This window comes from Cryptococcus neoformans, chromosome 1 (assembly GCF_000149385.1).
Source record: "Cryptococcus neoformans var. neoformans B-3501A chromosome 1, whole genome shotgun sequence".
Taxonomy (NCBI): domain Eukaryota; kingdom Fungi; phylum Basidiomycota; class Tremellomycetes; order Tremellales; family Cryptococcaceae; genus Cryptococcus; species Cryptococcus deneoformans.
In genome coordinates, this window is record NC_009177.1 from 2,004,489 (window position 1) to 2,029,113 (window position 24,625).

General features: G+C 49.3%; 8 protein-coding genes across 8 annotated transcripts; 5 read left to right on the plus strand and 3 right to left on the minus strand.

Annotated features, from left to right (window-relative positions):
* Window positions 1–41: 41 nt before the first annotated feature.
* Window positions 42–4,647, plus strand: CNBA7180 (hypothetical protein; the record flags this gene model as incomplete). Its single annotated transcript, XM_772504.1, has 12 exons — window positions 42–335; window positions 387–1,885; window positions 1,938–2,364; window positions 2,425–3,077; window positions 3,135–3,202; window positions 3,265–3,398; window positions 3,457–3,744; window positions 3,802–3,929; window positions 3,986–4,305; window positions 4,381–4,463; window positions 4,545–4,564; window positions 4,623–4,647. 12 exons carry the CDS (start codon window positions 42–44, stop codon window positions 4,645–4,647), a joined length of 3,939 nt encoding a protein of 1,312 aa, XP_777597.1.
* Window positions 4,648–7,627: 2,980 nt separating this feature from the next.
* CNBA7190 (hypothetical protein) lies at window positions 7,628–11,126 on the plus strand (the record flags this gene model as incomplete). The annotated part of the gene is made up of 5 exons (XM_772505.1): window positions 7,628–7,699; window positions 7,767–8,418; window positions 8,472–9,475; window positions 9,535–10,766; window positions 10,865–11,126. The coding sequence occupies 5 exons, from the start codon at window positions 7,628–7,630 to the stop codon at window positions 11,124–11,126; spliced, it is 3,222 nt and encodes a 1,073-aa protein (XP_777598.1).
* A 611-nt stretch (window positions 11,127–11,737) lies between these two features.
* On the minus strand, window positions 11,738–13,384 carry CNBA7200 (hypothetical protein; the record flags this gene model as incomplete). Its single annotated transcript, XM_772506.1, has 2 exons — window positions 11,738–12,187; window positions 12,227–13,384. The coding sequence occupies 2 exons, from the start codon at window positions 13,382–13,384 to the stop codon at window positions 11,738–11,740; spliced, it is 1,608 nt and encodes a 535-aa protein (XP_777599.1).
* A 485-nt stretch (window positions 13,385–13,869) lies between these two features.
* CNBA7210 (hypothetical protein) lies at window positions 13,870–16,043 on the plus strand (the record flags this gene model as incomplete). The annotated part of the gene is made up of 5 exons (XM_772507.1): window positions 13,870–14,160; window positions 14,222–14,546; window positions 14,600–15,594; window positions 15,659–15,778; window positions 15,873–16,043. 5 exons carry the CDS (start codon window positions 13,870–13,872, stop codon window positions 16,041–16,043), a joined length of 1,902 nt encoding a protein of 633 aa, XP_777600.1.
* A 501-nt stretch (window positions 16,044–16,544) lies between these two features.
* On the minus strand, window positions 16,545–17,274 carry CNBA7220 (hypothetical protein; the record flags this gene model as incomplete). Its single annotated transcript, XM_772508.1, has 4 exons — window positions 16,545–16,669; window positions 16,744–16,855; window positions 16,939–17,098; window positions 17,174–17,274. 4 exons carry the CDS (start codon window positions 17,272–17,274, stop codon window positions 16,545–16,547), a joined length of 498 nt encoding a protein of 165 aa, XP_777601.1.
* Window positions 17,275–17,473: 199 nt separating this feature from the next.
* CNBA7230 (hypothetical protein) lies at window positions 17,474–19,348 on the plus strand (the record flags this gene model as incomplete). Its single annotated transcript, XM_772509.1, has 6 exons — window positions 17,474–17,675; window positions 17,738–17,873; window positions 17,940–17,992; window positions 18,045–18,113; window positions 18,163–18,655; window positions 18,712–19,348. The coding sequence occupies 6 exons, from the start codon at window positions 17,474–17,476 to the stop codon at window positions 19,346–19,348; spliced, it is 1,590 nt and encodes a 529-aa protein (XP_777602.1).
* Window positions 19,349–19,467: 119 nt separating this feature from the next.
* Window positions 19,468–21,127, minus strand: CNBA7240 (hypothetical protein; the record flags this gene model as incomplete). The annotated part of the gene is made up of 6 exons (XM_772510.1): window positions 19,468–19,510; window positions 19,564–19,647; window positions 19,704–20,110; window positions 20,164–20,263; window positions 20,330–20,426; window positions 20,488–21,127. The coding sequence occupies 6 exons, from the start codon at window positions 21,125–21,127 to the stop codon at window positions 19,468–19,470; spliced, it is 1,371 nt and encodes a 456-aa protein (XP_777603.1).
* Window positions 21,128–21,392: 265 nt separating this feature from the next.
* CNBA7250 (hypothetical protein) lies at window positions 21,393–24,338 on the plus strand (the record flags this gene model as incomplete). The annotated part of the gene is made up of 8 exons (XM_772511.1): window positions 21,393–21,551; window positions 21,616–21,676; window positions 21,727–22,137; window positions 22,187–22,542; window positions 22,585–23,022; window positions 23,076–23,462; window positions 23,522–24,067; window positions 24,117–24,338. The coding sequence occupies 8 exons, from the start codon at window positions 21,393–21,395 to the stop codon at window positions 24,336–24,338; spliced, it is 2,580 nt and encodes an 859-aa protein (XP_777604.1).
* Window positions 24,339–24,625: the final 287 nt, after the last annotated feature.

Here is a 24,625-nt window from a genome sequence, read left to right on the forward strand (position 1 = left end):
ATGGCCCGATCTCTCTATACAGCCATCTCCTCGACACCACCATGACTCGGCCGCCGTCCCCGCCATCGTTCACAGGGCTCCCGCTCTCGCAGCTGCTGCAGTACGCCTCGGACGACAACGGCGCAGGCAGCCACCCGCCCAAAGTATGGTTCGAACGCGCATGCTACAACGCCGACAAGGCAAAGTTGGCAGAGCGCAAACAGAGCAAAGAGGACATGTTCGTCAGCTACAGCAGGGCGTGCCAGTCCTATATCAACGTTGCGATGCACAACGACTGGCCAGAGACCAAGAAAAAGGATCCTCAGTTGGCCGCCAGAGTCAAGGATTTCAAGCCGGTATGTGCCTCTCCGCCGCTGTCCGTATATGCCCACACTCATACCATCTAGATGTACGATTCATTTGTCGCAAAGGCCAAGGCTTTAAAAGAGGAACTTCGGCATGCGGAGGCATCTTCACCCGCTCAGTCCAAACCAGAATCATCCAAACCATCGGTATCAAGACAACGATCTGGGCCTGAAATAACATCAATCGGCAACATCAGAGATCGAATGCAGGCACTTGCCGGACACGGAATGGAGGTTGAGACTATTCAGTCGAAGCGCTTAAGTAGAGAGGCTCCTGCCAAAGCGCCAAAGCCTGCTGCATTGAGTAGCGTGACCAACTCTGCGGCAAGGTCTAGGAGTGGCAGCGAGTCGCGACCTTTGTCCACAACAACGACCAATGGGCGGCAACTCGTGGTCACTGCTTCATCTAAACCACCACCAACTGCGTCACAAGAGAAATCACCTCCATCTGCACCCGTCAACGTACAAGCCAATGGATCGTCCAGCAGATCACGGCGATCCACTTTGACGAGTGAAGGGCAGGGCATGAGCGTATCTGTTGGGTCTGTGGCAGCTTCACCGGCGCAATCACCGATGCCCACACCTGCAGCTGGCCCATACAGATCGCCCTTACCCTCCATCCCTTCCTCTCCTCAGCCTCTTCCAGCATCTCATCCGCCATTACCCTCTCCCGAGCCACCACGACCAAATGTTCCCATCAACTCGTCCGACATGGAGTCTCATCCTGAAGACGGCTTGGCAGAGTTTGAGCGTGCTTTCCCATCTCTCTCCGAATTTGGGAAACAATGGGATGGCGACTCGTTACAGCCTGACACGAATAGTAATGATATGTACCACGCCCCGCAGTACCCGAAACCTCCAAAGCAACCGCCTATCTCTGAAGAAGACGATATCCCAGACCTTCCATCTTTACCTTCCGTTCCGACATTCAAGCCCGGCCTGCCTCCCCCTCCTGCTCGACCGGACGCATATGCATTCTCACCACCAGCCACTTCCCCGTCTGTTCAAACTCGGGGACAAACTCCCGTCCCCCGCGGGCCATCACCTCCTAAACCCGATGTTGGTTCGGGTGTCGGTCTGCATCGACCGGCTAGTACGCCCATGCCTAATATTGCTGGTTTAGATCTGATAGATATGCCTGATGGGGATGTACCTCAAGGAAAAGCCATGAACGGTGGTGGAAAAATGGAAGCTCTAAATTCCCCTGAGGCTGTATCTAGGCCTCCCCAATATTCTGACGCAACATCCCGTCCTACTCCAACCACACGGCATCCTCTTCCCCAACTTCCTTCTCGCCCTCCCACCTCTGATGCCGTACAGCCTACTCTCAAACCCAAGGAGAAACCAAAGTTTCCTTTTAGTAATTCTATCACTCCGGATGAACTTCGCGAATACTTTCTCAATCCTTCAGTGGAGATGTTGTTCTTGGACATAAGGCCGGAAGACGAGTGGAAGAAGGGATATGTAGGGAGAGAGTATGAGAAGAGAGGTGCGAGGGTGGAGATTGTGTGGCTGGATCCGACAGTCTTGCTTCGTGAAGGGTAATTGACTTTGTTTTCAGTGAAGATGACAAGGCTAAAAAATGTATTTTAGTATGACCGCGAGCAAATTAGAAGACGCACTTTCCCTTTCCCCCGCTGTTCAACGCGAAGCTTTTCAGAATCGACACAAATACGACCTCGTCATAGTCTACGACACTCGTTCTCCCGTATGGCCCAAGGACGGTCCTTTAAACCGAATTTGGGATATATTCTTTATGGGCCACGACGAGAAGCGTTTGCAGAGAAATCCCGTCATTTTGGTAGGAGGTTATGAAAAGTGGAGAGAGTTTATCAAGATGCGAGCGGCTAGGCATGCACATACGGCAAAGGGGAAGGATGTGAGGGAGGGGGTGAATGGGTATGCGGTGATGCGATCGGATGTTGTGTCCCCTGCGCCTTCCGAGATTAGTGTTAAGAATGCGAACAGGGAAGCACCGGTCTACCAGGCATCACAGTATGCGAAGAGTATCGCTGAAAACGTGAGCTATTACATATATATCCACGTGTGCCATGTGTTAATGTCTTGACGTCTTTACAAGTTTGGCGCTGGACCCCAATCCATGACGGGAGACTCGTACCGTCCCTCCACACATTCTCACTCCCAATCGCAACTCTACACGCCCACATACAGGCATCATCACTCCAGAACGGGCTCAACTTACTCCTCCCACGGCGCTATTGCCGCTCCTCCACAAGCTTCCATTCACCCCGGACCAGGTGCCAGACGGCGAAGCGACTACATTGAACATACAGGTCAATCGTACTCTGGCTCAGCCTCGACTTCCCCCTCCATACAATCGACTGGCACCACACCTCAACCTCAACAGCAATACTACGCTTCCCCATCCCTCCCTGCTTCTAACTCCGTGACACCGTCCATATCATCCATGGCCTCTCCTCGGGCATCGATCGATTACCCTCAAGCGCACGCATTGGCAAAGGTACCAGTCCCGATGCCTCCCCCAGCCGTGGCGAGACCGATGGAACGACATGATGCGTACACCAGCACACATGTGCATGCGCAGAGTTTGGTACCGACTTCTTCCGGTTATGGTCAACTTCCATCACAAGGGCAAGTGACGAGGAGTCAGGCGATGAGGCGCATGGACACTGTGCCTGTTGGTGGGAAGGATAAAGTGGGGTATTGGCGGGATGTGGTGTTGGGTATTACCGGGTTGAAGAACCTTGGAAAGTAAGTTTCACATTTCCTTGAAAATGATAATTGTAAAAAGATTCTGACTGGGATTAGTACTTGTTATATGAACTCGACAATACAGTGTCTCAGTGCGACATACCCATTCTCTACGTTTTTCCTTGGTGAGTGGCCCATATGCCTAACCGCCGAGATATCAGACTAATATGTATGGATGTCCTTTTAGATGGAACGTTTGCACGTTCAATAAACAAAGAAAATCCCTTGGGGACGAAAGGCGAGTTGGCCAAAGCCTGGGCAGAATTATTGAGAGTATTGTGGAGTGAGAAATATGAGTTCTTATCACCTATGACTTTCCGGGTAAGTTTACCTTGTTTTTGTTCGTGGTTTTTTGGCTAAAATCAAGACCATGTATTAGAAACAAATCACTCACTTTGCTCCCCAATTCCTCGGTTCTGACCAACATGACTCTCAAGAATTCTTGTCATTCGTCCTTGACGGCTTACATGAGGACCTTAACCGAGTCAAGCGCAAACCCCCCCCTGTGGAGATGACTCCCGAAAGAGAGGCGATGCTGGAGAGCGCCCCACCAGAAGTGGCTTCTGAGAGAGAATGGGCAATCTACCGGCAGAGGAATGATAGTTTGATTGTGGATCTGTTCCAGGGGCAGTATAGGAATAGGTTGGAGTGTTTGACCTGTCACAAGGTGAGTATAACTTGCCCCAAGTCCATCATTGAAAGCTACTGACGATTATTGGACCAGACATCGACAACTTATGATGCGTTCATGTACATGTCTCTGCCCGTTCCATCGGGTAAAACAAAGGTGGTTATACAAGAACTCATTGACGAATTCGTCAAGGCCGAAGTGATGGAAAAGGAGAACGCCTGGTACGCTTCATCTCTCCCTCTGACACCCTCTCTGCACTGGGCTGACAGTATTCTAGGTATTGTCCTCGCTGCAAAACCAACCGTCGTGCTTCCAAGACACTAACCATCGCTCGTCTTCCACCTGTACTGCTCATCCAACTCAAACGATTCACAACGCGAGACGGTCTCTTCTGGGACAAGTCCGAGACACCGGTCATCTTCCCCATCAGAGGTTTAGATCTTACACGGTACTTGCCTGGACCTGCAGGTTCGTCGATAGGAAGTGGAAGGCAGGTGGGGCCGGATGGAACGTTTGATCCAAGGGCTCAAGTGGGGCCGTTCAAGTATGATTTGTATGGTGTAAGTAATCATATGGGGACGCTCAGTTCAGGTCATTGTGAGTTTAGCTTTTCCATATTTTTGGGGGGTCTCTGGTCTGGCAAGAAAAACGGGTGGCTGATTCGAGGTTCAGATACGGCTTTTGTGAAGAGTAAAGAAGGATGGAAGTATTGTGAGGATAGTCAGGTGATGCCTGCACAGGAGAAGGACGTAATTGTGAGCCTTTGTTCCCTATAATACAAATTTCTTTCGTCGTTGTCTTTAAATTAACCATTGCTGTTTCTCCGACTCATACAGTCCCGACCAGCATATATCTTGTAAGCACCTATCCTTCCTTGATGCTTACTATGGACCGTCAACTGACCGAGTCTGTAGGTTCTATAAGCGAGTACCTGGATAGGAGACTTTCTAATAGGTTTTGCGATACAAAGTGCAAAGAAAGAGATGAAAAGGTGGCGGTGGTATTAAGATGTCAGATTAATTCGTAGACTCCCAATCCCAAGAAAAACGAGTGTTGTACTATCAATTTATCAAGTTACAAAATTTTTCATCCTCCTTGTGCACAAGTTGACAGAACGTATATATATACTCCATGCAAGACAACTATCATGTTCGAGAAGAGACAGTAGCACTGGCGGCTGGCATAGAGTGAGAAAGAAGAGCATTGCGGTAGCAGTGAGACGGCTCATGGGAGCCAAGAGAGGATCCATGCTTTGATGTCCGATGAAGCGGCATGTGAAAGCAAAGTATTATATATTGCAAGCTGCAAGAGGCAAAAAAAAGAAGATATATAGCATGTTGTGTTATTACGTTCCGCCGGGTTTCGTGGCGTCGTTGATGGGAAGACGAAGAAGAAACTTATGAGACACATCAACGGTTTGGTGATTAGCGACTGATCGGGGCGTCGTGACCTGTACTCTTATACCCAATATGCGTATCCATACGTTGCAAGGTATAGAGGGCATAAAAAGGGTGTTGTTGTTTTCCTCCTCCTTTAGATCGAATTTGAAGGAAAAAAATGACGATTCTTAGCTCTTCATTCTTAATAAATAGATCTCTATAGATCTGTTCTTCTGTTCCCTAAAGACCTCGCTTGTCGTTTCGTTTGGAAAAAGAAAAACCGGAAAGTGCTTGAGATGAACGAGTGGTGATAGCGAAGCCGCCAGCCGCAAATGGCATATTTTCTGCCACTGATGAGTGTCAAAAATCGTGCAGCAGTGTGATCCGTGGTGAAATTTAGACAAGGCACTACTACGCACTAATTAAACATACTTGGACCGCATTAGACTATTAAAGCCCCGGTCTATTCGGAACGTCTGTCGACGAATCGACTAGTGATTAAAAAGGGGCAGAAAAATAACCAAGTGCTTACGTGTATGAGGCATCTCTTAACTCTGCCCCGCCTCGTCCGTCGAATAAAGAACAGATGAGCGAGGAATGACCAGAGCAGCTAAATTGAGAGATGAAATGAAAGGTGACCTCGGTGCCTGTGGTGACTGCCCTTTTGGATCTCGGATCCTTGTTCAAGCGCCGCTTTTTTGGTTGTTTCTTCACATATTCAGTGTCGCCCTGGCCTAATGGGTTTTCCGTACCCCGAAGTGCTAAAAAAGACCGCTCTTATTCCGTCTTCTGTCCATTTTTGCGGTCGCATGCTGCGTGCAGGCCGATATAGATTGGGGTGAAGGGAAGATGGCAGGGATTTGTTTCCTTGGATTCTCCGTTAATTGCGTAGAACTTTGTAGAAACTGTAGTGTCTTCTGTCACAGTCTACCTGCGGCAAGAGATAATAAGAAGTAGGAGCTGTGAGACATTCGACGATGGAATTTTTCTTTTGATCGTGCATGTCGGCGCAGCGTCGTGATGAAATGTGTTTGCTGATGCTTTCATGGTATGCTTGTAACAAACAATCCGCAGTTGGCTAGTGGTGTACTTTGGTTGCTGTGCGTGATGATGATGTCTCACCATCAACCTTTGGGTAACGTGTGGAGAGGGAGGATTATAAGAGCACATGAGAGGGGGTGGGAAGAACAATAAAATGTGCACCTCGCCAGTCCGTTTCGTAGGGATTGATGAAAGGCCTCATCGGGGCCAATAAAGCGATAAAAGCCTCGGCGGTGCGCAGTTGCGGGGTGCTGCCGGGGAAAACGGTAATTCGATTACAGTACAAAGAAGGAATAAGGACGATTAATTGGCGGAGTTGGTGATGGAAGAACCTGGTAACTGATTATACTGGTGACTTGCCCTGGCACGGCAAGAAGCTTCAGCGCATTCAGTAATTAAGAATTAGGACGAGTGACGTGAGTGACGAGCTAGCTCTCCGAGATCCAAAAAAAAAACGTATGGGTAGGCGAGATAAGCAGCCGATTAATGAATGGATAACTGTGGAAAGGGTATGTGAGCTAGCACAGTGACAAGCGCCATTTTCACCGACCCGCATGCCCTTTACATCGGGTTTGCCATTGTCTACTACTTTGTCTATCGTCTTAATTGCCTATACGCGTTCGGGCTAGCAACGATACATAGTAGGAACGGGAGGTGATATATATTTCAGCGTCGTGCCTGTTCAATTGACTGCTCGACTGCGGCTGTCGATGCATTATTTTTTCGATGCATGTCATCGAGTGATCAGGAAAAAAATGTCAGAGTAATTTGGCCGGCCGACACGGGATACGGCAAGATGAGAAAGACGGATTGAATTCTTGACGACCATCAGACCTCTGATTTCTTTTCATCCGATGCTTGTGTTCTTTCTCCTCTTTCCCCGTTTGAAAAGGTTCCAGAGTTCCAGAGCGGGTGTGGAATCAGGCAGTGCTCGGTGACCCTTCCGTTTCTTCTGCGCGCCCCCTGCTTACGCCAGCCTCCACCGCGAACGTCCAGGCACGAGACAGGAGACAAAAAGATACTGGTGTTGTGCTGCAGCTGCTGAGCATAATTTCTTGCGTGCGCTCTGGGCGCAAGTGTATACGCTGTAAGTGCCTTTGCCATTCCGTCTCTGCCCTGCGACTGATGGCCCGGAACTGCCTTTTATGTGCACGGTCTCTCTCCAACACAGCGACCCCGGTTCTTCGTACGAGACCTGCAAGAAAAAGTCCCGGGCCATCATCTATCATCCTTCATCGCCATCAGTGATCCCATCACATCACTCGCGCCACCCGATCAGCAGGGAGCTTGCAGCGTAGTGGAGGTGCAACGGCGTTCTAGCTGACGTGTGGATTGATTGATCCCTTGTGCCTTTTGATCGTGTCGTTAGCTCGTCTCGCACGGCCACCTGCCGATACTCCATCAGGCCAGCTTCATACATCCTCGCCACGTAAAAGACCATATTCTCAAGCGTCGCCCCTATATCTCGCTTCCGTCCGCCTCGCTCATCCCACTTCACAATGGACACCGGCACCGCGCATGTCATGAGCTGGAGTGAGCCCACAAAGGGCCACGTCCCACCGCCCCTCACCGTACGTAAGAACATTCCTCGGCCTCGTGTTACACAGCAGCAACTAACTGACCATCTACTGCACATAGGGGCCATCCATCACCATCTCCCCGCTCCCCGCACCCCATCCGCCCACAATCTTTCTGTTCGGCGGCAAATCAGTTCAGACAAGGCGCCTCACATCCGACATGTGGGCTATGGACCTTGGTACGAGAATATGGGAGCACGTAGACGCCGGTCCTGGCCCCGGCCCTCGTTATTTCCATTCAATGGACGTCTGGGAGGATAAGCTCGTGTGCTTTGGTGGAATGTCAGATTCCGAACCCATGTCGGTGCACAATGACATCTGGTTCTTTGACTGTATCTCCAGAAGATGGATTCCTCAACCTTCGCCATCCGACGATGTTGCTCTCGGTATCGACCTGGCAGCTCAAGATCAGGCGCTTATCCCCTCTGCACGTTACGCCCACCTTAGCGCAGTGTCCCGTGGCAAGCTTGTCATTTCTGGTGGTCAACATTCGGACAACACTTGGATCTACGAGATCAACGTCTATGATTTGAAGAACCGGGTTTGGGTTTCCAAGACTGAACAACCCCAAGCCGATGGTATGTATTCCAAGGGAGCGTACAGAAGTGTTGCGGCCAGTTCCAGGAAGAGAGTCCAGACGCCCCAGCAGGGAGGTGACTTAAAGGCGGCTACTACTCATGCATACTCGGTTGATGAGGAAGGCGAGGGTGGAGGTAAGTATATACTCCTTCATTCGAGTAGTTTTCTTATGCTGATAATCCATCAGATATTTGGTGCTACTCCAACTATGACTTTGCCAAAGTTCGACGTGAACTCGATATCCTCTCTCCCGACAGCTCTGAGCACGTCCCTTCCAATAAGCACGCGCCTCCGCCCGAATTTATCATCCGCGACGAATCTCACCGTATGCGCGGATCATCTCAACCCCCAGGTCTTCGTTTCCCCACTGGAGGTATCGTTGGCAATTCATTTATTCTCTGCGGTCTCTATCTCGCTTCCGTCTCTGGCGCCTTTTCCATCTGGGCACTCAATCTTGAAACTATGACATGGAAGCACCTCGAGCCTTCCGTGTTATCAAATGGAAGCTGGAACCGTGCCCTTGTTTGGGCAGACAAGGCCAAAGTGCTGGTGTTTGGCAACACACAATTTGACCTAACGTCTGATTACAGCCGACGCGCCGTCAATCTCGATCATATCGCCGTCATCTCTCTCGAAGCTTTTGGAATCTACCAACCTCCCAACCTCGTGGTACCTACCAAAGTCCAGCAAGCAGGTCTGTCAATGCTTGATGAGAAGCTTGCATCTGATTTCGAGGTTATATGTGACGATGGTCGACGTGTTAAATGCTCTCGAAAGATTCTGAGTGAGCGCTGGCCATGGTTCGCAGAACAAGAACGGGAACTTGAAGATAAAGCTCATGGGTTAATTTCTGATGCTCCCTTTGTGGACATCAACGATACCCTTCTCGGCTCTTTCACTCCGGCTCGTCTCGCACCCCACAATCTCACCCTCCCTGAGCCTTTCCCAGTCTGTGTCGCCCTCGTTCAATACTTTTACACCCTTTCTCTTACCACTCCACTCCAAAACCGTGCACCTGTGCTTTCAGCTTTGCTGTTCATGTCGAAACAGTACAAGATTGAAAGGCTGAATAGGCTTGTAGTGCATGCTTTGCATGAGAGATTGGATCTTTCTAATGCAGTTGGTATCTATGAAATTGCGACGCTTGCTGGGGAGCAATGTTTGCAGGTGAGGGCATTGAATGTGATTCACGTGAGTTGTCTTTTCTTTAATCTTTTTTTTTTTGGAGTATCGGCTGATAAGTTTACTAGTCTGCTAAGAGCGGCTCGTCTCGAGGCCACAATAGGCAAAACCCAGGCTCAGCCGTCCCAGGCGAAGGCGGTGCCAACGACGACTTTAGTGCAGGCCGCACCCAACCCGGTACCCCTGCCAACGGCGTTCCGTCTGGCGCCACCCGCCCTGGAGCTATTGATGCCCCTGTCAAACGAGCTCGTGCTGATTCATTGACTATCCCTGAAGACATTATCTCTTCAACACCTGAGCAGGATACGTCGCACGATGATGACGACAAGATCGGCGCCCTTCTTGCCGCTCTCGACGTATCCGCAAAGGAAATTAACTCTCTCTCTCGTCCACATAATGTCGGTCACCGAGGCTCTGATCGATCATTGGCTTCGTTGAAATCTGCGCAAAGCCTTACATCCTCCTCTTTGCCTTCTATTCCTCAACGGAGCCATTTGCGTCTCCCACCTCTTGCCCCACCTCCTCTCTCACGCCTACCATCTTTTCCCCATACACCCGACTCTATCCAGCCTGAACGATCTTCTTTAGGAAGGCCATCCAGTCCTACCAACTCGGATTTGACGAGCAACTACCCTCAAACGCCTGCCGAATCCCTTCGAGAATCTTGGATCCTCCCTCAACATAGGGACTGGTCTGTGTCTACCGGACCGGGAGGCGGTTTGATGGACAGCAGGTCAAGCTCAAGCTCAGGGATGGGTTTACCGGCATTGCCGGAAGATGATGCGTTCGACCCTCGGTCAAGGGGTAGTCAAGGGAGGACGAATAGGAATCTGTTTATAGATCCCTTCTCGATGCAAAAGAAGACTAATCAAGCAACTTTGGAAGCGGCCGATCTTTTGCAGCGTTCTGCCGTTCAAAACCTTGCCGGCTTGCAACAAACCCGCACCGATTCGCCTACAATGCACCATTCTTCGTACGACTCTTCCTTTATGCAAGTGTCCCCTGCACCTTCCATCTCCCGTACACCATCAGTCTCTTCCCACTCTCCTTCTGTCTTTGCGCCTCCTCCTTCGCGTTCACCCAAGGGCACCCGGCATTTTTCAATAAACACCCAATCTTCTGGTGCGAGCAACCCGCTCTCACCCACAAGCACAGAGTGGAGCGATGAGACTGGTGGGCCGCTTCTAAGGGCGCAGACAGTGATTAGTTTGGCGAATAGCGCATTTGATTGTGGGAGCAGTATCAGCTCTGGATCAACAGGGACGAGTAGTAAGAAGGCTGCTAAGGCGGAGGCAAAGGCGTGAGTTTCTCCTTCTCTTTTCTTTTTCTTTCTTCTTTTCTCTTTTATTCTTTGCAAGGACTGGGGCTGATGGAAGGCGGGCAACCCGTTATGAACAGTATCCGCCAAGCCGAAAAAGCAGCAAAGAAAGTAGAAGCGCAAGCCCATTTTGAAGCCCTCCGAGCAGAGCAAGCCAAGAAAATGGCCCTTCTCAAAGCCGAGGCGCAGCGCAAGGCAGAGATACAGGCGGCCAAAGAGCAGCAGGCGCCGAGCGAGAAGGATTTGAAAAGGGAGCCAAAGAGCAAATGGGGCAAGTTGACGAATGGGTTCAAGGATGCCGTCTTATTCCCTGATGGAGGCCCGAAGAGCACCATGTTTTAAAGTAAAATTGGCGAGAAGTGTTTTTTTTTTTTTTGGTTATCTGTTTGGTCTACTGTAGAATAGATAATATGGGAAAGAAGTAATGATGGTCGGGCGGGAAGAACAGCTTGAAGACACTTTTTTTTATTGTATCGGACCTCTGATTTTTCTTATCTTGCTTTGGGTCTTTTATCGTTATTTCACCGTACATATTTCATCTTATAGAAAACAATCTTGTCATGGCATGATGTTCGTCGAACGCAATCGATCAGCCTTCTTGCCCTTTATTGCGTTTATAGAACCGAAGAAGAGGGCGGGATTGAGCGGTGATATTTGTGGGTTGAAGGCAGAAAGTACATGGATACAAGAATACAACAAGATAACAGGCGAGATTTTCCCAACAACCAGGGTACACCTCATAAACTCCTCTGCGGAACAGTCCCTGAACAATGCCAATTATGACATGTAATCAAAGATTACAAGAAGAGCGATAGCCCCTACGAGTAATGGGTAAAACGCATTGTCCAGGTTTGCAAGTCCGCCAAATGGATTTGGCGTTACACCTACAATCATCATAGTCAGCTATGATTATTTTCTGCTGAGGAGAGAGAATAACAGATGAAGGGATGTACCTATAGGCGGTGCTGCAGGTAATACAGCTTGAGGAGGACAAGGTATCTCCTGCTGGGGAGGAGGATGTACAACGCGTATGGGTTGCCCTTGCCCTTGAACCTGGGTTTGGATGTTCCCATCCATACCTGTTTGTTGGTATTGATATCCGTATGTTGGTGCGTTTGCATAAACGTGGCGTTGGGGATGAGCCAGGTGGAGTTGTCCGGTTTGGTGATGGCGGTGAGGGTAATGTCGGTGCCCGAGAACGTAAGAATACGGTTGTTGGTACCGATAGGCATAAGCACGAGGAGGAGGTTCATACACCGTTCCAACGCCGCCGGGAGGGTATGATTGGGCATAAGCAAAAGCAGGAGCGCAAAACCATGGTTGGTAGATTGTACATCGGTATGGAGAATGTTGGGGGTAAGTGTAGGTGTAAGGTTGGTTGGAAACTTGTGTGTGAGTGTGAGCTATCCAAGGGGAAGTCTGCTGGGTTGGAAAAGGCTTACCTGATTGTTGGGGACCGGTTGAGACTTGTAGTTGAAGACCTGGACGTTGATATTGGACTGATCGCTGCTGCGGTGGATAGTACTCTTGTGGACATTGTGTTGATCAGTATACCACAATAAAAAGGAAAAGATAAACTTACCACCAGTATACTGCCGTACTACACCAGGGGAAGCAGGTGAAGGTCCATTAGCATACCAACTCCATCCACCACCTCCTTCAGGTGTCGCGAAACCACCCTGACCGCCCATTTGCGCACCTACGCCCGCAGCGGCTTGGTGACTAACTATCCTCTGCCGGGGTGGTGGGTAATGAGGGGGAAGGGGAGCATTCTGGACGATCTGCTGGATTTGGACTTGGGGTAGAGGCGGGACTAGATGGGGTTGGGGTGGAAGTTGATGGACTTGAGGCTGGCACCAAGGCACCACCCCAGCCATCACCCCGACACACCCTGGTGCACCGCCCAAGCCCAGACCGGAGCTGAGCCCATTCCAGCCCCCCCACCAACCACCACCACCACCACCGCCGCCGCCAAAGTTTGGCCATTGGGCCCATTGGGCTACACCTGGAAGGGCGCCTCCGCCTGTAAGTCCGAGTGGACCTTGAAGGATGATGAGGATGAGGCAGCAAAAGAGGAAGAATGACATCCAAGCATTGGCGGAGATGGTGGGTATAGGCTGAGGAGAAGAGGGTTTAGGGGTCGGAGAGGAGGATGAGCTTGAGGGTTTGGGACTGGAAGAGGAAGTGGATGAACCAGAAGGTTTGGGAGAGGAAGACATTTGGAAAGAAAAGGGCGAGGTCGTAAAGGTCGATATGAAACCTTGAACGGCGCAGAGTATGACGATGATCGAAAGGGGATTAATAAAAGGTAATACACCCTGAGGTTGTTGTGGAGTTGGTAGACCAATGGTTTGGGTATGGGTGACAAGTTGCTGCGGCTTTCGGGAAAGCTGTACAGGTACGAGGTTTGGCAGTGGAGTATGCTGCTCTCGAGTTACGATAGGTACAGCAGCGTTTGTAGAGGCCCAAAGTGTATCGACTGGATTCGTCTGTTGAGGTGTCCAGTTGCTGGGATGGTCAGTATGGGCAAGGGTGGTTGTGGTCAGTACGAGATGTGATGCTAGGGGTAGTAATAGTGTGCGGAGCTGAGCAAAGATCATGTAGAATTTAGTACTGAAGACATTTCTCTACAGATCGCATCCTATGTTTGCGCTGTCCGCAAAGAGTATAAGGGTTGAGCAGGGTTGTTCATCCTTTGTGTGTTGAGCTGAAAGGATCCGACGAAGCGCAATCCGGGAGGGTTTGAGGCAGACAGGGACCGATAAACAGTTGAAGTTTCATGTGGTGATAAAGGTTGTGAGAGATAGCTGCCGATGTTTGAGTGGCACATGATGCCTATGGGATTGTATGGGCTTGTTCATGTTTAAGACGTAATGTAACGTGAAAGACGGTGGTGGATAGAGGTTATAGGTTTTTGGCCCGATATAACAATAGCTTACCCGGCCCAAATGGGACTTTTATGCTGAATATTAGCTGTAAACTGAATGATTAAACCCAATATATGTGATTTCTGGGATGTTTAATTTGGAGTCACTTTCGACGTTTGTGTTTCTGAGTGGATCGATATACTCCCCCGCCTGCCAAAATGCCCCATCTCACATCCCTCATAGCCGCACACAATGGCCCATTCCACAATTATGAGTTCTTCCCACCACTCACAGACCCAGGCTTTGTAAACCTCCTCGACCGTATCCGTCGACTCACTTCTTCCCCCTTCCAAGCCCCTCTTGCGGTCTCCGTCACATGGGGCGCTGGCGGTTCGACAGCCGAGAAAAGTCTCGAGCTCGCACAGCAGGTCGTGGATATGGGCGTGGAGGTCATCCTGCATCTCACCTGCACCAATATGCCCAAGGACAAGGTCGACTTCGCTCTCCGAGTAAGTGTCATTCATTTGTAGAGAGATGGCCAAGTTGCTGACGGACAGGCGGGGCGATTAGAGATGTAAAGACCTCGGCATCTCCAACATCCTCGCTCTCCGGGGAGACCCTCCCAGGGAAGAGGAATACGCCATCAACCCTACTTCCACTCCCGATTTCTTCAAGCACGCCGACGATCTTGTCCGCTACATCCGTCAGACTCACGGCGACTACTTTTGTATCGGTGTTGCTGGCTACCCTAATCCTCACCCGGACTCAGAGTCAGAGGAGGAGGACTTTAAATGGTTCAAGGCAAAATGCGACGCCGGCGCCGACTTTATCGTCACGCAACTGTTTTACGATGTCGACGTATTTTTGGAGTGGGTCAAGACTTGCCGTGCCAGGGGTAAACATCGTCTCTTGCATTATGTAACTGCATGCTGACCGAGACCCTTATAGGAATAAACCAACCGATTATCCCCGGAATCATGCCCATCCAGAACTACGCTTCTTTCCGACGACTAGTGAACCTCACCAAGTGCCCCGTTCCCGACAGCATTACTTCTGATCTCCAACCCATCTCGTCGGACGATGCCACTGTCAAGCGCTACGGAGCTGAACTCGCTACCAAGATGGTCAGCCAAATCATTGAATCTGGCCTTGTTCCCGGTGTTCACCTTTGTACGCTCAATTTGGAGAAGAGTGTGAGAATGATTTTGGACAATCTGGGGTGGTCAGCGGCTAGCAAAACGAGCGAGGATGAGGGTCTGGTGAAAAACAAGCTCATTGAGGATGATGGCCAGGCGAGAAAGGGTATCCCGATTAACGGCAAGGCTGGTACAGCTCAAAGCCCTGCGAAGAACCTCTCCATCTCTCCCTCCGAAGCAAACCAGCTCGCCCAGCTCGGTCTCACCTCCACCACTCTGCCCCCTGCGCCCAAGACCGGTCTCAGTGCTCAGGGAGCTACCGGCGAAGATAGTTGGGACGAGTTCCCCAACGGTCGATTCACCGACGTCCGATCACCCGCATACGGTGAGATTGACGGTTGGGGCAGCGGTCTCAAAATTACCGCCGCCCAAGCACTCAAAGAATGGGGTGTACCTGTCTCCACCTCTGATCTCTCGGCGCTGTTCACAGCATACCTTCACTCGGACCCGAAACATCTCACAACCCCGTTTTGTGACCTCCCCCTCTCTCCTGAATCACACATGATCCTCCCTCACCTCCTTGCGCTCAACTCTGCCAATGTCCAGCATTGGACGGTCGGTTCCCAGCCGGCAGTAGATGCTGCAAAGAGTGAAGACGAGGTTGTAGGTTGGGGCCCAAGGGGGGGATATGTGTTCCAAAAGGCGTTCGTAGAGTTCTTCGTGACGGAAGATGAGGTGAACAGGCTGAAGGAAAAAGTGGAGAGGGAGGGGAAGGGGCTTATCACCATGTACGCGGCAAACAGAAAGGTCAGTCGTGCTTTTTTCTTCTTGTGAACGAGACGCGAGAACTGACTTTGATGATGGCGATTAGGGTGACTTCAAGACTAATACTGATAAGGACTCTGTCAATGCCGTCACATGGGGTGTGTTCCCCGGCCAAGAGATTGCCCAATCTACCATCATTGAAGAAACCTCATTCCTCGCTTGGAAGGTTCGTCCGTTCCCCCTCTTTTTCTTTTCCACACATCGTAACATCAATGATTTGCGCGTACGGCTGCTGATATTTTCTTTTTTTTGTTCCACAGGAGGAAGCGTTCGATATCTGGGCTGAGTGGTCTCTTCTCTACCCCCGCAACACACCTTCACGCAAGCTCCTTGAGGGTATCGCCAACGAATGGTGGCTCGTCAGTCTGATTCACCATGATTACAAAGATCAAGGTGCCTTGTGGAGATTCTTGTTGGAGGACCTGCAGTAAACGTTACGCCGAAATCGGATACCAAAAAAGGAAAAGTAAAAGCCTGATTGTTTCAACCCGAAGGGTGCTGAGTTGTAAAGAGATGTTTTTCATTCCTTTTTTTTTCTTCTTTCTTTAGAGAATACAGTAGATGAAAATGTGATGGGGGGGGGGGCATTTGTAAAGAGAAGGGGGAGCAGCTTCTGATTGCTTCTTCATGGGGATTATTTAACGTATCAAGGACGTAGGCAGCATTTGTATCAACTTTCAACATAGTGGATCACAGATAACAGATCACAAAGTAGCAAATGGGTTTTCTTTCATATGCAATCGGTTGTTCCAGTCTTCACAAGTACACTTTCTGCTCTAGAATTCCTAAAAGCATTTGGAAAGGCGTGGAGGGGCTAGATTATACATACATAAATCGTTGCTGATGTGGGGGCTGCTTGGTCGCCCCTTTTCCCATCGAAGACTTAATTCTATCTCTTCCGAGCAATCCAGCCCATAGTCCATCATCAACATCTACTCATCACTGTTGTCTGATCTCGCACGCTCATCCCGCTCATGCTCAGCCGCCGCGATACCAGCTACCAAATCTACTTGAGCATTAGGATCCTCATTCTTTCGCATAGCTTGTAATCGTTGTCCTATTTTCACCATCCACCCAATTCGTCAGCATCTGGCTCGTTTTATTAAGGACTATGATTTTGGTAGGACACACGGAAGATGGTAGCGATCGCTTCATTGGTTTTGCGTTCCAGCTTGCTCATGCGGTTGTCCATATCTCGTTTGAGATCCCAATTTACACGTTTCGGTTGAATGTTAAACAGATCCTACGGGGGTTTTGTTAAAGATCAATAACATCTTATAGGTGCCTAACGATTGGTAATTCGAACAAATGGAAATTGAGACATACAAGCTCTTCATTTCTCTTCTCCTCGTCCTCCTTGATAATCTGCTCTGCCAATCCTTCCACAGCCTTTTCGACGGTATCCTCCCCTTCTTCGCCAGTCTCACGTTTACGGAATCCGCGCGCTTCCGGGTCATAGTTTCTTTGCTTCAGGGCAAAGTGTGTCCTACGAACAAAGAATTGTAGAAGTATAAGCTGATCATGCCTAGAAAGCAGGAGATGGAAGAGGGTAAGAACGTACTGGCCATCGCTCGTTCCAGATTCGACCGCTTCTTTCCGTTTCCTAAGGGCTATGAGCCGCTCCTTCCTAGCTGCTGTTGTGGCTGCGAGATTTGTCTCCATTTTATATGGAAATACGTGTCTACGTGGTATAGATGACGGCGATGGAAAGAGTTTATACATACGTAGTAGGAAAGGAGACACTCGAAGTGACCACCGTGGGAAATCCCGCCACCAAAAGTTCTCCTGATTTGTTTTCGTGGTGACTGAGTGATCACCTCAAAAAATCATTCATAAGAACCCGTTATTCAAATTCCAAAATATGCCTGTCCCAGTAGACGATTCCACGGCAGTATTGGAGCCAACAGAAGGTATCGAAAGGCCCACAAAACCTGCTGTCAAGTCACGCAAGCGCTTCGTCGGTAGCTCCAAAGCCGCAACCTCTAGACCGGTGGTCCGGCGAGTTGCTAATCAAGTGCCGGATGATATATTGCACGATAAGGAATTGAACGCTGCTATTGCTGGTAAGTTAATAATATCACTGTTGTCATCTGAATCTTAGAACTTGAACTGATAAATAGTAAAGCCTTGCCTGGAAATTATAACTTTGAGATCCACAAGACTATCTATCATATCCGAAGAGACAATGTACAGAGCGTAGCATTGCAAATGCCTGAGGGCCTGATGATGTATGGGTGTGCTATCGCTGATATCATTGAAAGGTAACAAATCATTGGCTTATCTGGTTGGATTTGATTTGGAAGGTGCGTGCTGACCAAAACTCGTAGATTTACTGGTGCATTACCAATGATGCTGGCGGATGTGACTTATGGAGCATGTTGTGAGTTATCTCAATACTTTTAGGTCATATTTCGGCTGACTCTCTTTCTCAGGTATTGACGATTATACAGCAAAAGAAATGGGCGCAGAAATGATTGTTCACTACGGCCATTCATGTCTCAGTAAGCTTTGACCTGATACGGTAACATACAAAGCTAACTCGTTACCAAGTCCCTGTATCCCAAACGACCCTCAAGACCCTCTATGTCTTTGTAGAAATCGGCATTGACACCCCTCATCTCTCCCTTTCTGTCCGACGCAACTTCCCTTCCTCCCGATCTGCATTTCAGCGCCTCATTTTGGGAGCTGGGGAAGCTGCACCCGGCGGCAAAGTCCCCATCGCGCTTGAATCCACCGATGAATCGGCCCAGGCAACCCCCGATCTTTCAACGAACGATCTCCCCACCCGACTTGCTCTCGTTTCTACCATCCAGTTTGTCGCTGCCACTCAGGCTCTTCGTGCTGATTTGGAGACAGCCATGCCGCCTTTGGAAAAGGGGGAAATTGAGCAGGAAGAGGAAGGGATGGTCGCTAAAGTAAAGAGAGGAGATATCGGAGTGTGGAGGGGCAAGTATGAGGTAACTGTACCTCAGGCGAAGCCTTTGAGTCCTGGAGAAGTTTTGGGGTGTACAGCGCCAAAGTTAAATGATGTCGACGCGCTAATGTAAGTCGATCCGCTGACCTCTCGTCTTCAACGATCAAGCTAACCACTCCTTACAGATACGTCGGTGACGGTCGATTCCATCTCGAATCAATAATGATTGCCAACCCCACCGTGCCCGCTTTCCGATACGATCCTTATTCCAAAAAATTCACTCGAGAAGTGTACGACCACACAGAAATGCGCGGTTTGCGAGGGGAGGCCGTTAAGGCTGCTAGGAAAAATCTTGATGACCAAGGTTCAGGTAGTTGGGCCGTCTTGCTCGGTACTCTGGGCCGACAAGGTAGTCTTGCCGTTTTGAAATCCATCCAGAACTCTCTCCCTGCCGATTCCTTACCGCCACTCCTCCTCCTTCTCTCCGAACTGTCTCCTGCAAAACTCGCCCTCTTGCCGAATTCTCAAATATCGACATTTATCCAAACATCGTGCCCGCGTCTATCCATCGATTGGGGATATGCTTTCTCTCGACCGCTGCTAAGTCCGTACGAGGCAAGTGTCGCTGTTGGGCGGGTCAAGGGCTGGGGTGGATTGAGTTTGGACAATGGAAAGGAAGGAGGTAAGCTGGAAGGTGAAGGAGATTATCCGATGGACTTCTATGCGGATAATTCCTTGGGTGATTGGACGCCGAGACATAATCCACCAAGACCAAGGCCTGCCAGGGTCAGGCCACAAGCTCAAGGTTGCGCACAAGATTAGATAGGAAGGGTCCGGTGAAAGCAATAGAAAGCAGTAGCATGTAGGTAGATGTTGCATAACTGTACAACATTTGTATGTATCAAACCTTATTTCAAGACAACAGGACATTATTCAAGGTTTTATTCGTCATTATCCGGAGGTAAAGATATAAAGTCATTCAGCCTTGTAAAACACTGTCAGCTATTGTGAGCTCAATAAAGCGAAGTTAAACGCACATCCGGACGAAAGGCATCATTACTCTTGCCCCTTCTTTGACCTTGTCCTGGAAGTCCGGGTCTACCACCTCCTCGTCCGTAAAGCTGTTGCGATAAAGATTAGCCAGCTTTGACGATATTCGACTCGTGGGACCACCTACTAGTGAACGACAGCTACGGATCTTAATTTTAACAAATCGATATCTCTATGTTCTTTATCCACACCCTTTGGGGCCACCTTCAACGCATCATCATGTCCGAACACATTCCTCCTCTCCCCCTTCTTCTCCTTTGCCTCACCAAACCATTTCACAAACTCCTTCTCCCCAATGACCTGCCTGAATCTCGCGCAACCCTCTTCTGTCAGAATCCGATGACGGATGGAAGCAGTCTGGTTCTTATCCGGCATCCAAATACCTCCAGCGAGCAGTGAACGGCCGTTGGGGGAGATGTAGAGGTGGTAAGATCCAAAATGTCCTTTCCGGCCACCGCGGGAGGTCGTAAAGGATAAACCCTTTTTATATGGTGTCTTATCCGATGAGAAACGGACGTCGCGATAGATACGATGCTTAGGAAGGATGTGAGCACTCATGGTGAAGAATTAGCAAAACAAATACTGACAATGACATCACTAGGAGGAAGGACAGGAACTTCATCGTCAACGTCGCTCAATTGTTGTTGCATTATGCCGACGAAAGATTTCCATTCCTGTGGTATGCTTCTGTAAGCTTAAACCAACGGTTTTCGAAAACCCTAAAGGCTTGCCTTTTCAGCCTGCCTGAAAGACGGCTCATGGGATTTAAACCAGTCGCGATCATTACGTTCCGGTATTTGGAGATTCTTAAGAAAGTTGAGTGTGTTTTGTGATATTTGACCAGGGGGTACTGGATAACATTGGTCCCAAGTAAACTGCAGTCCTGGCGCGGCGAGTCAATATGGACTCACCTTGTCCAGTCTTAGGAGCAGGATATATCCTCCCAGCGATTTCTTGTCCATCTTCCAAGTCTGTGTCCGTCATGTCATCTTCCTCATCATCGTATCCTTCAATATACTCATGATCTCCAACCTTCTTCTTCAATTCTTTTTTCTTCGCGGAAGAAGCCTGGCGGTTAGCCTTTGCAGATGTTTTGGCTCGTTTGGGTGGAGGTTTGGCCTTCCTTGAAGTGGATCCCCGTTTTTTTCCTCTATTAGATTGGTAATCATCATCCTCGTCTAAAAAATCACTATCCATCGATTCTGCTTCTGATTCTGATTCGGAATCTTCTACGCCAGCTCCATCTTGGTCATCCTCTGATGGCCCAAATTCATCCTCCGAACCTTCATCATTAGATGATGAATTTTCCTCCCAAGAGTTTAACCCCGTAGGCTCATGTGAATCATCTTCTCCACTACCTTCATGGGCTTTCTTTTCCTTTCCTTTTTTGCCAGTAAATTTGTTAAAATATGGTGAAATAGTGTCTGGCTTCTTGATCGATCGCCCAGAGCGTGTTGAAGTTGGCGTGTTGTTCTGCATTGCAGAGTCCCCTTCCTTAGGCTTTTGCATAGCTGTGGCTGACACTCTCCTGGAGGATGTTCTGGGGGGCATGCTGGATAAAAGGTTTGAGAGTTGTTAAGAAATGTATAGAGAATATTCCGCCCGATAACGATGGCAGCTCACGTCAACTTCGTCGGCGATCGCGCCCTCCACTTCCACTTTCAAATAATCTTGGGGGGCTTTCCTCCACTCTCCCACGGTAGATTTTGTGGCAAAAACATTCGCCCGCAGAAGAGATTTCCACCAAAAGTCGACAGCTCATGCTTGATTTCTCGAATTACACAGTAAGGTTATATCAGTATAAACATACCTCAAAATGGCGCTTGGAGATAAGAACCAGGGATCATCCAAATCTCAAGCCAAACAAAAGGGCACGAAGGGCAAAAATGCTCAACCTAGACTCAAATCAAATCAGCTCAAGCGGTTAAAGATTAATGAGGAGCTCAAGGAGTTGCAGAGCCGTGTGGATAACTTTGTGAGCGATAGACATCTGGCTGCGACGTATGAGATGTATCGCTGACCTTGGACATCAATTACAGGTGCCGCCATCCGAGATAACATTGTTCTCAGAGCTTCCCATGTCTTCAAAGACACAAAAAGGTTGGTAATCTGATGTTTATATTCAGTGACTGACTTGACTCTCAATATAGGCTTGAAGAGTAGCCATTTCCTTAATCCTACACCTATCCAGTCACTTGCCATCCCCCCTGCCCTCCAAGCCCGTGACATTCTTGGCTCAGCCAAGACCGGTTCCGGTAAAACCCTCGCATTCCTTATCCCACTACTCGAACGTCTTTATCTGGAAAAGTGGGGACCTATGGACGGTCTCGGAGCGGTGGTTATCTCGCCTACAAGAGAGCTGGCTGTTCAGACGTTTATGCAGCTTAGGGATATAGGAAAGTACCACAACTTCTCTGCGGGTCTGGTCATCGGTGGTAAGCCCTTGAAAGAAGAGCAGGAAAGATTAGGGAGGATGAACATTTTAATTGCAACACCTGGGAGGCTGTTGCAGCATTTGGATAGTACAGTCGGGTTTGACTCATCAGCAGTCAAAGTCCTTGGTTGGTATAAATTATATTTCCCTTTCTCTAATGCTAACAACGTACCTAGTCTTGGATGAAGCTGATCGACTTCTCGACCTCGGTTTCCTTCCCGCACTCAAGGCTATCGTTTCCCACTTCTCTCCTGTTCAAACGGCTCCTGGTTCCCGTCCTTCTCGCCAAACCCTATTGTTCTCCGCTACCCAATCCAAAGACCTCGCCGCCCTCGCCAAACTCTCATTGTACGAGCCTCTTTATATCAGCTGTAATAAACCTGGAGAAGAAGGTGTGATGCCCGCCAATTTGGAGCAATACTATGCTGTAGTACCCCTGGAGCGGAAGTTGGACGCCCTTTGGGGATTTGTGAAGAGTCATTTGAAGATGAAGGGTATTGTGTTTGTCACTAGTGGTAAACAGGCACGTCGAGTTCTTGTTATGATAAAATATCCTTTGCTGATTGAATTGTAGGTTCGATTCATCTTCGAAACTTTCAGGCGTCTCCACCCCGGTCTCCCACTCATGCACCTCCACGGCAAGCAAAAGCAACCTACTCGTCTCGACATTTTCCAACGATTTTCCTCCTCCAAATCAGCTCTTCTCATCTGTACCGACGTTGCAGCCCGTGGTCTCGACTTCCCTGCCGTAGACTGGGTTATCCAACTTGACTGTCCTGACGATGTCGACACCTACATCCATCGAGTTGGACGTACGGCGAGGTACCAGAGTGCAGGTACAGCTTTGACTATTCTCTGCCCGAGCGAAGAGGAGGGAATGAAGACCAGGTGGGGAGAGAAAGCGATCGAGGTCAAGAGGATAAAGATCAAGGAGGGTAAAATGGGCAACTTGAAGCAGTCTATGCAGAACTTTGCGTTCAAGGAACCCGAAATCAAATATCTTGGACAACGTGTAAGTCATACCCCTTACGGTCTCTTTGCTTTGCTAAAATCCTTTGGTACTAGGCTTTCATCTCATACATGAAATCTGTCCACATCCAGAAAGATAAATCCATCTTCAAGATTGACGCACTTCCCGCTGAAGCCTTTGCCGAGTCTATGGGTCTTCCTGGTGCCCCTCAAATTAAATTGGGCAACCAGAAGGCTGCCAAGGTGCGAGGACCGAGCAAGGAGGAATTGGCCAGGAAAGCAGAGAAGGAAGAAGAAGAGGAGGAAGAGAGAGCGGTTGTGGGCAGCGACGAGGAAAGTGAGGAGGATGAAAGCGAAGGGTTAGGGTCTGAGGACGAGGAAGAAGAGATCGACGATGAGGCAGAAGAGATCGACGATGAGGAAGAGAGCGGTGAGGAAAGCGGTAGCGACGAGGAAACTGAAGAGGAGAAAGACGCTTCCAAGGTAAGTCATCTGAATACCCGCTTTCCATAATCAGTACGTAAAATTAACATTCTATTCAGCCTAAAGCGCCTGCCGTCCGTACCAAATACGACCGCATGTTTGAACGCAAGAACCAGTCTATCCTCACACCCCATTACACTGCCCTCATCGCTCACGATGCTGACAACGCCGCTGGAGCCGGAGAAGCCGATGATGACGATGACGTCTTCACCCTTGCCCGTCGAGATCACAACCTGTCCGATGACGAGGAGGCCGATACCGACGCTATTCTCGGCGCTGAGGCTCTTGCTGCGGAATTGAAGAAACCTCTCATCACATCTGAGGACTTGTCTAAGCGAAAGCTCAAGGCAGCCGCGTCTAAGAAGGGTCTGTTGAAGAGCAGGCCTGGTCCTGAAAAGGTGCTGTTCGATGAAGAGACTGGTGAGGCTCGAGAGTTCTACAAGAGCGGCGTGGATGTGGAGAAAGAAATGAGCGCGGCGGATAAGAGGAGGGAGTACTTGGAGAAAGAGAGAGAAATTATGAAGATCCAGGACAAGATCGACAAGGAGGTCGCAAGGGAGAAGAAAAAAGAGTTGAAAAGGAAGAGAAAGGAGAGGGAGAGAGAAGTGAGTGGTCTGTTTCCATCTGCTAAAACTCCCACTGATGTCTTGGTAGCTACGACAGATGGAAATGGGTGATGAGCCCGTCGCTTACCTTGGTGGAGATGATGACTACGCCTCTGCTGATGAGGGTCGATCACTTTCACCTTCTCCTGCGCCCTCTTTAGAACCCGAGCGACATGCTAAGAAGCAACGACGAGGAGGAGTGCAGGAGTCTGGGGCTGGCGATTTGGAGGATGAAGAAGCCCTCGCACTCAGGTTATTGCAAGGATCATAGTGTATGCTTTAATGGGAAGTGGGATGTAAATGTGTTGATTAGTGAGCCACGACAACGCCTGGAACCTCGCATTTTCTTATGCAAGCGATGATTCATTCAACTTCTTTCTATCTATCTTCTGTGCTTTTCTTTGGCGCACGTGATCGTTATGTGGTATGTTGCACTAATCACGACTGGATGAAAAAAGATGATAACCGCGGCGAGAAGGTGGATATGACAATGTGTTGCTAATGTACAAACATGACAACGATGTGTAAGATGAAAATGGTCGGAAAATGTCCAGTATA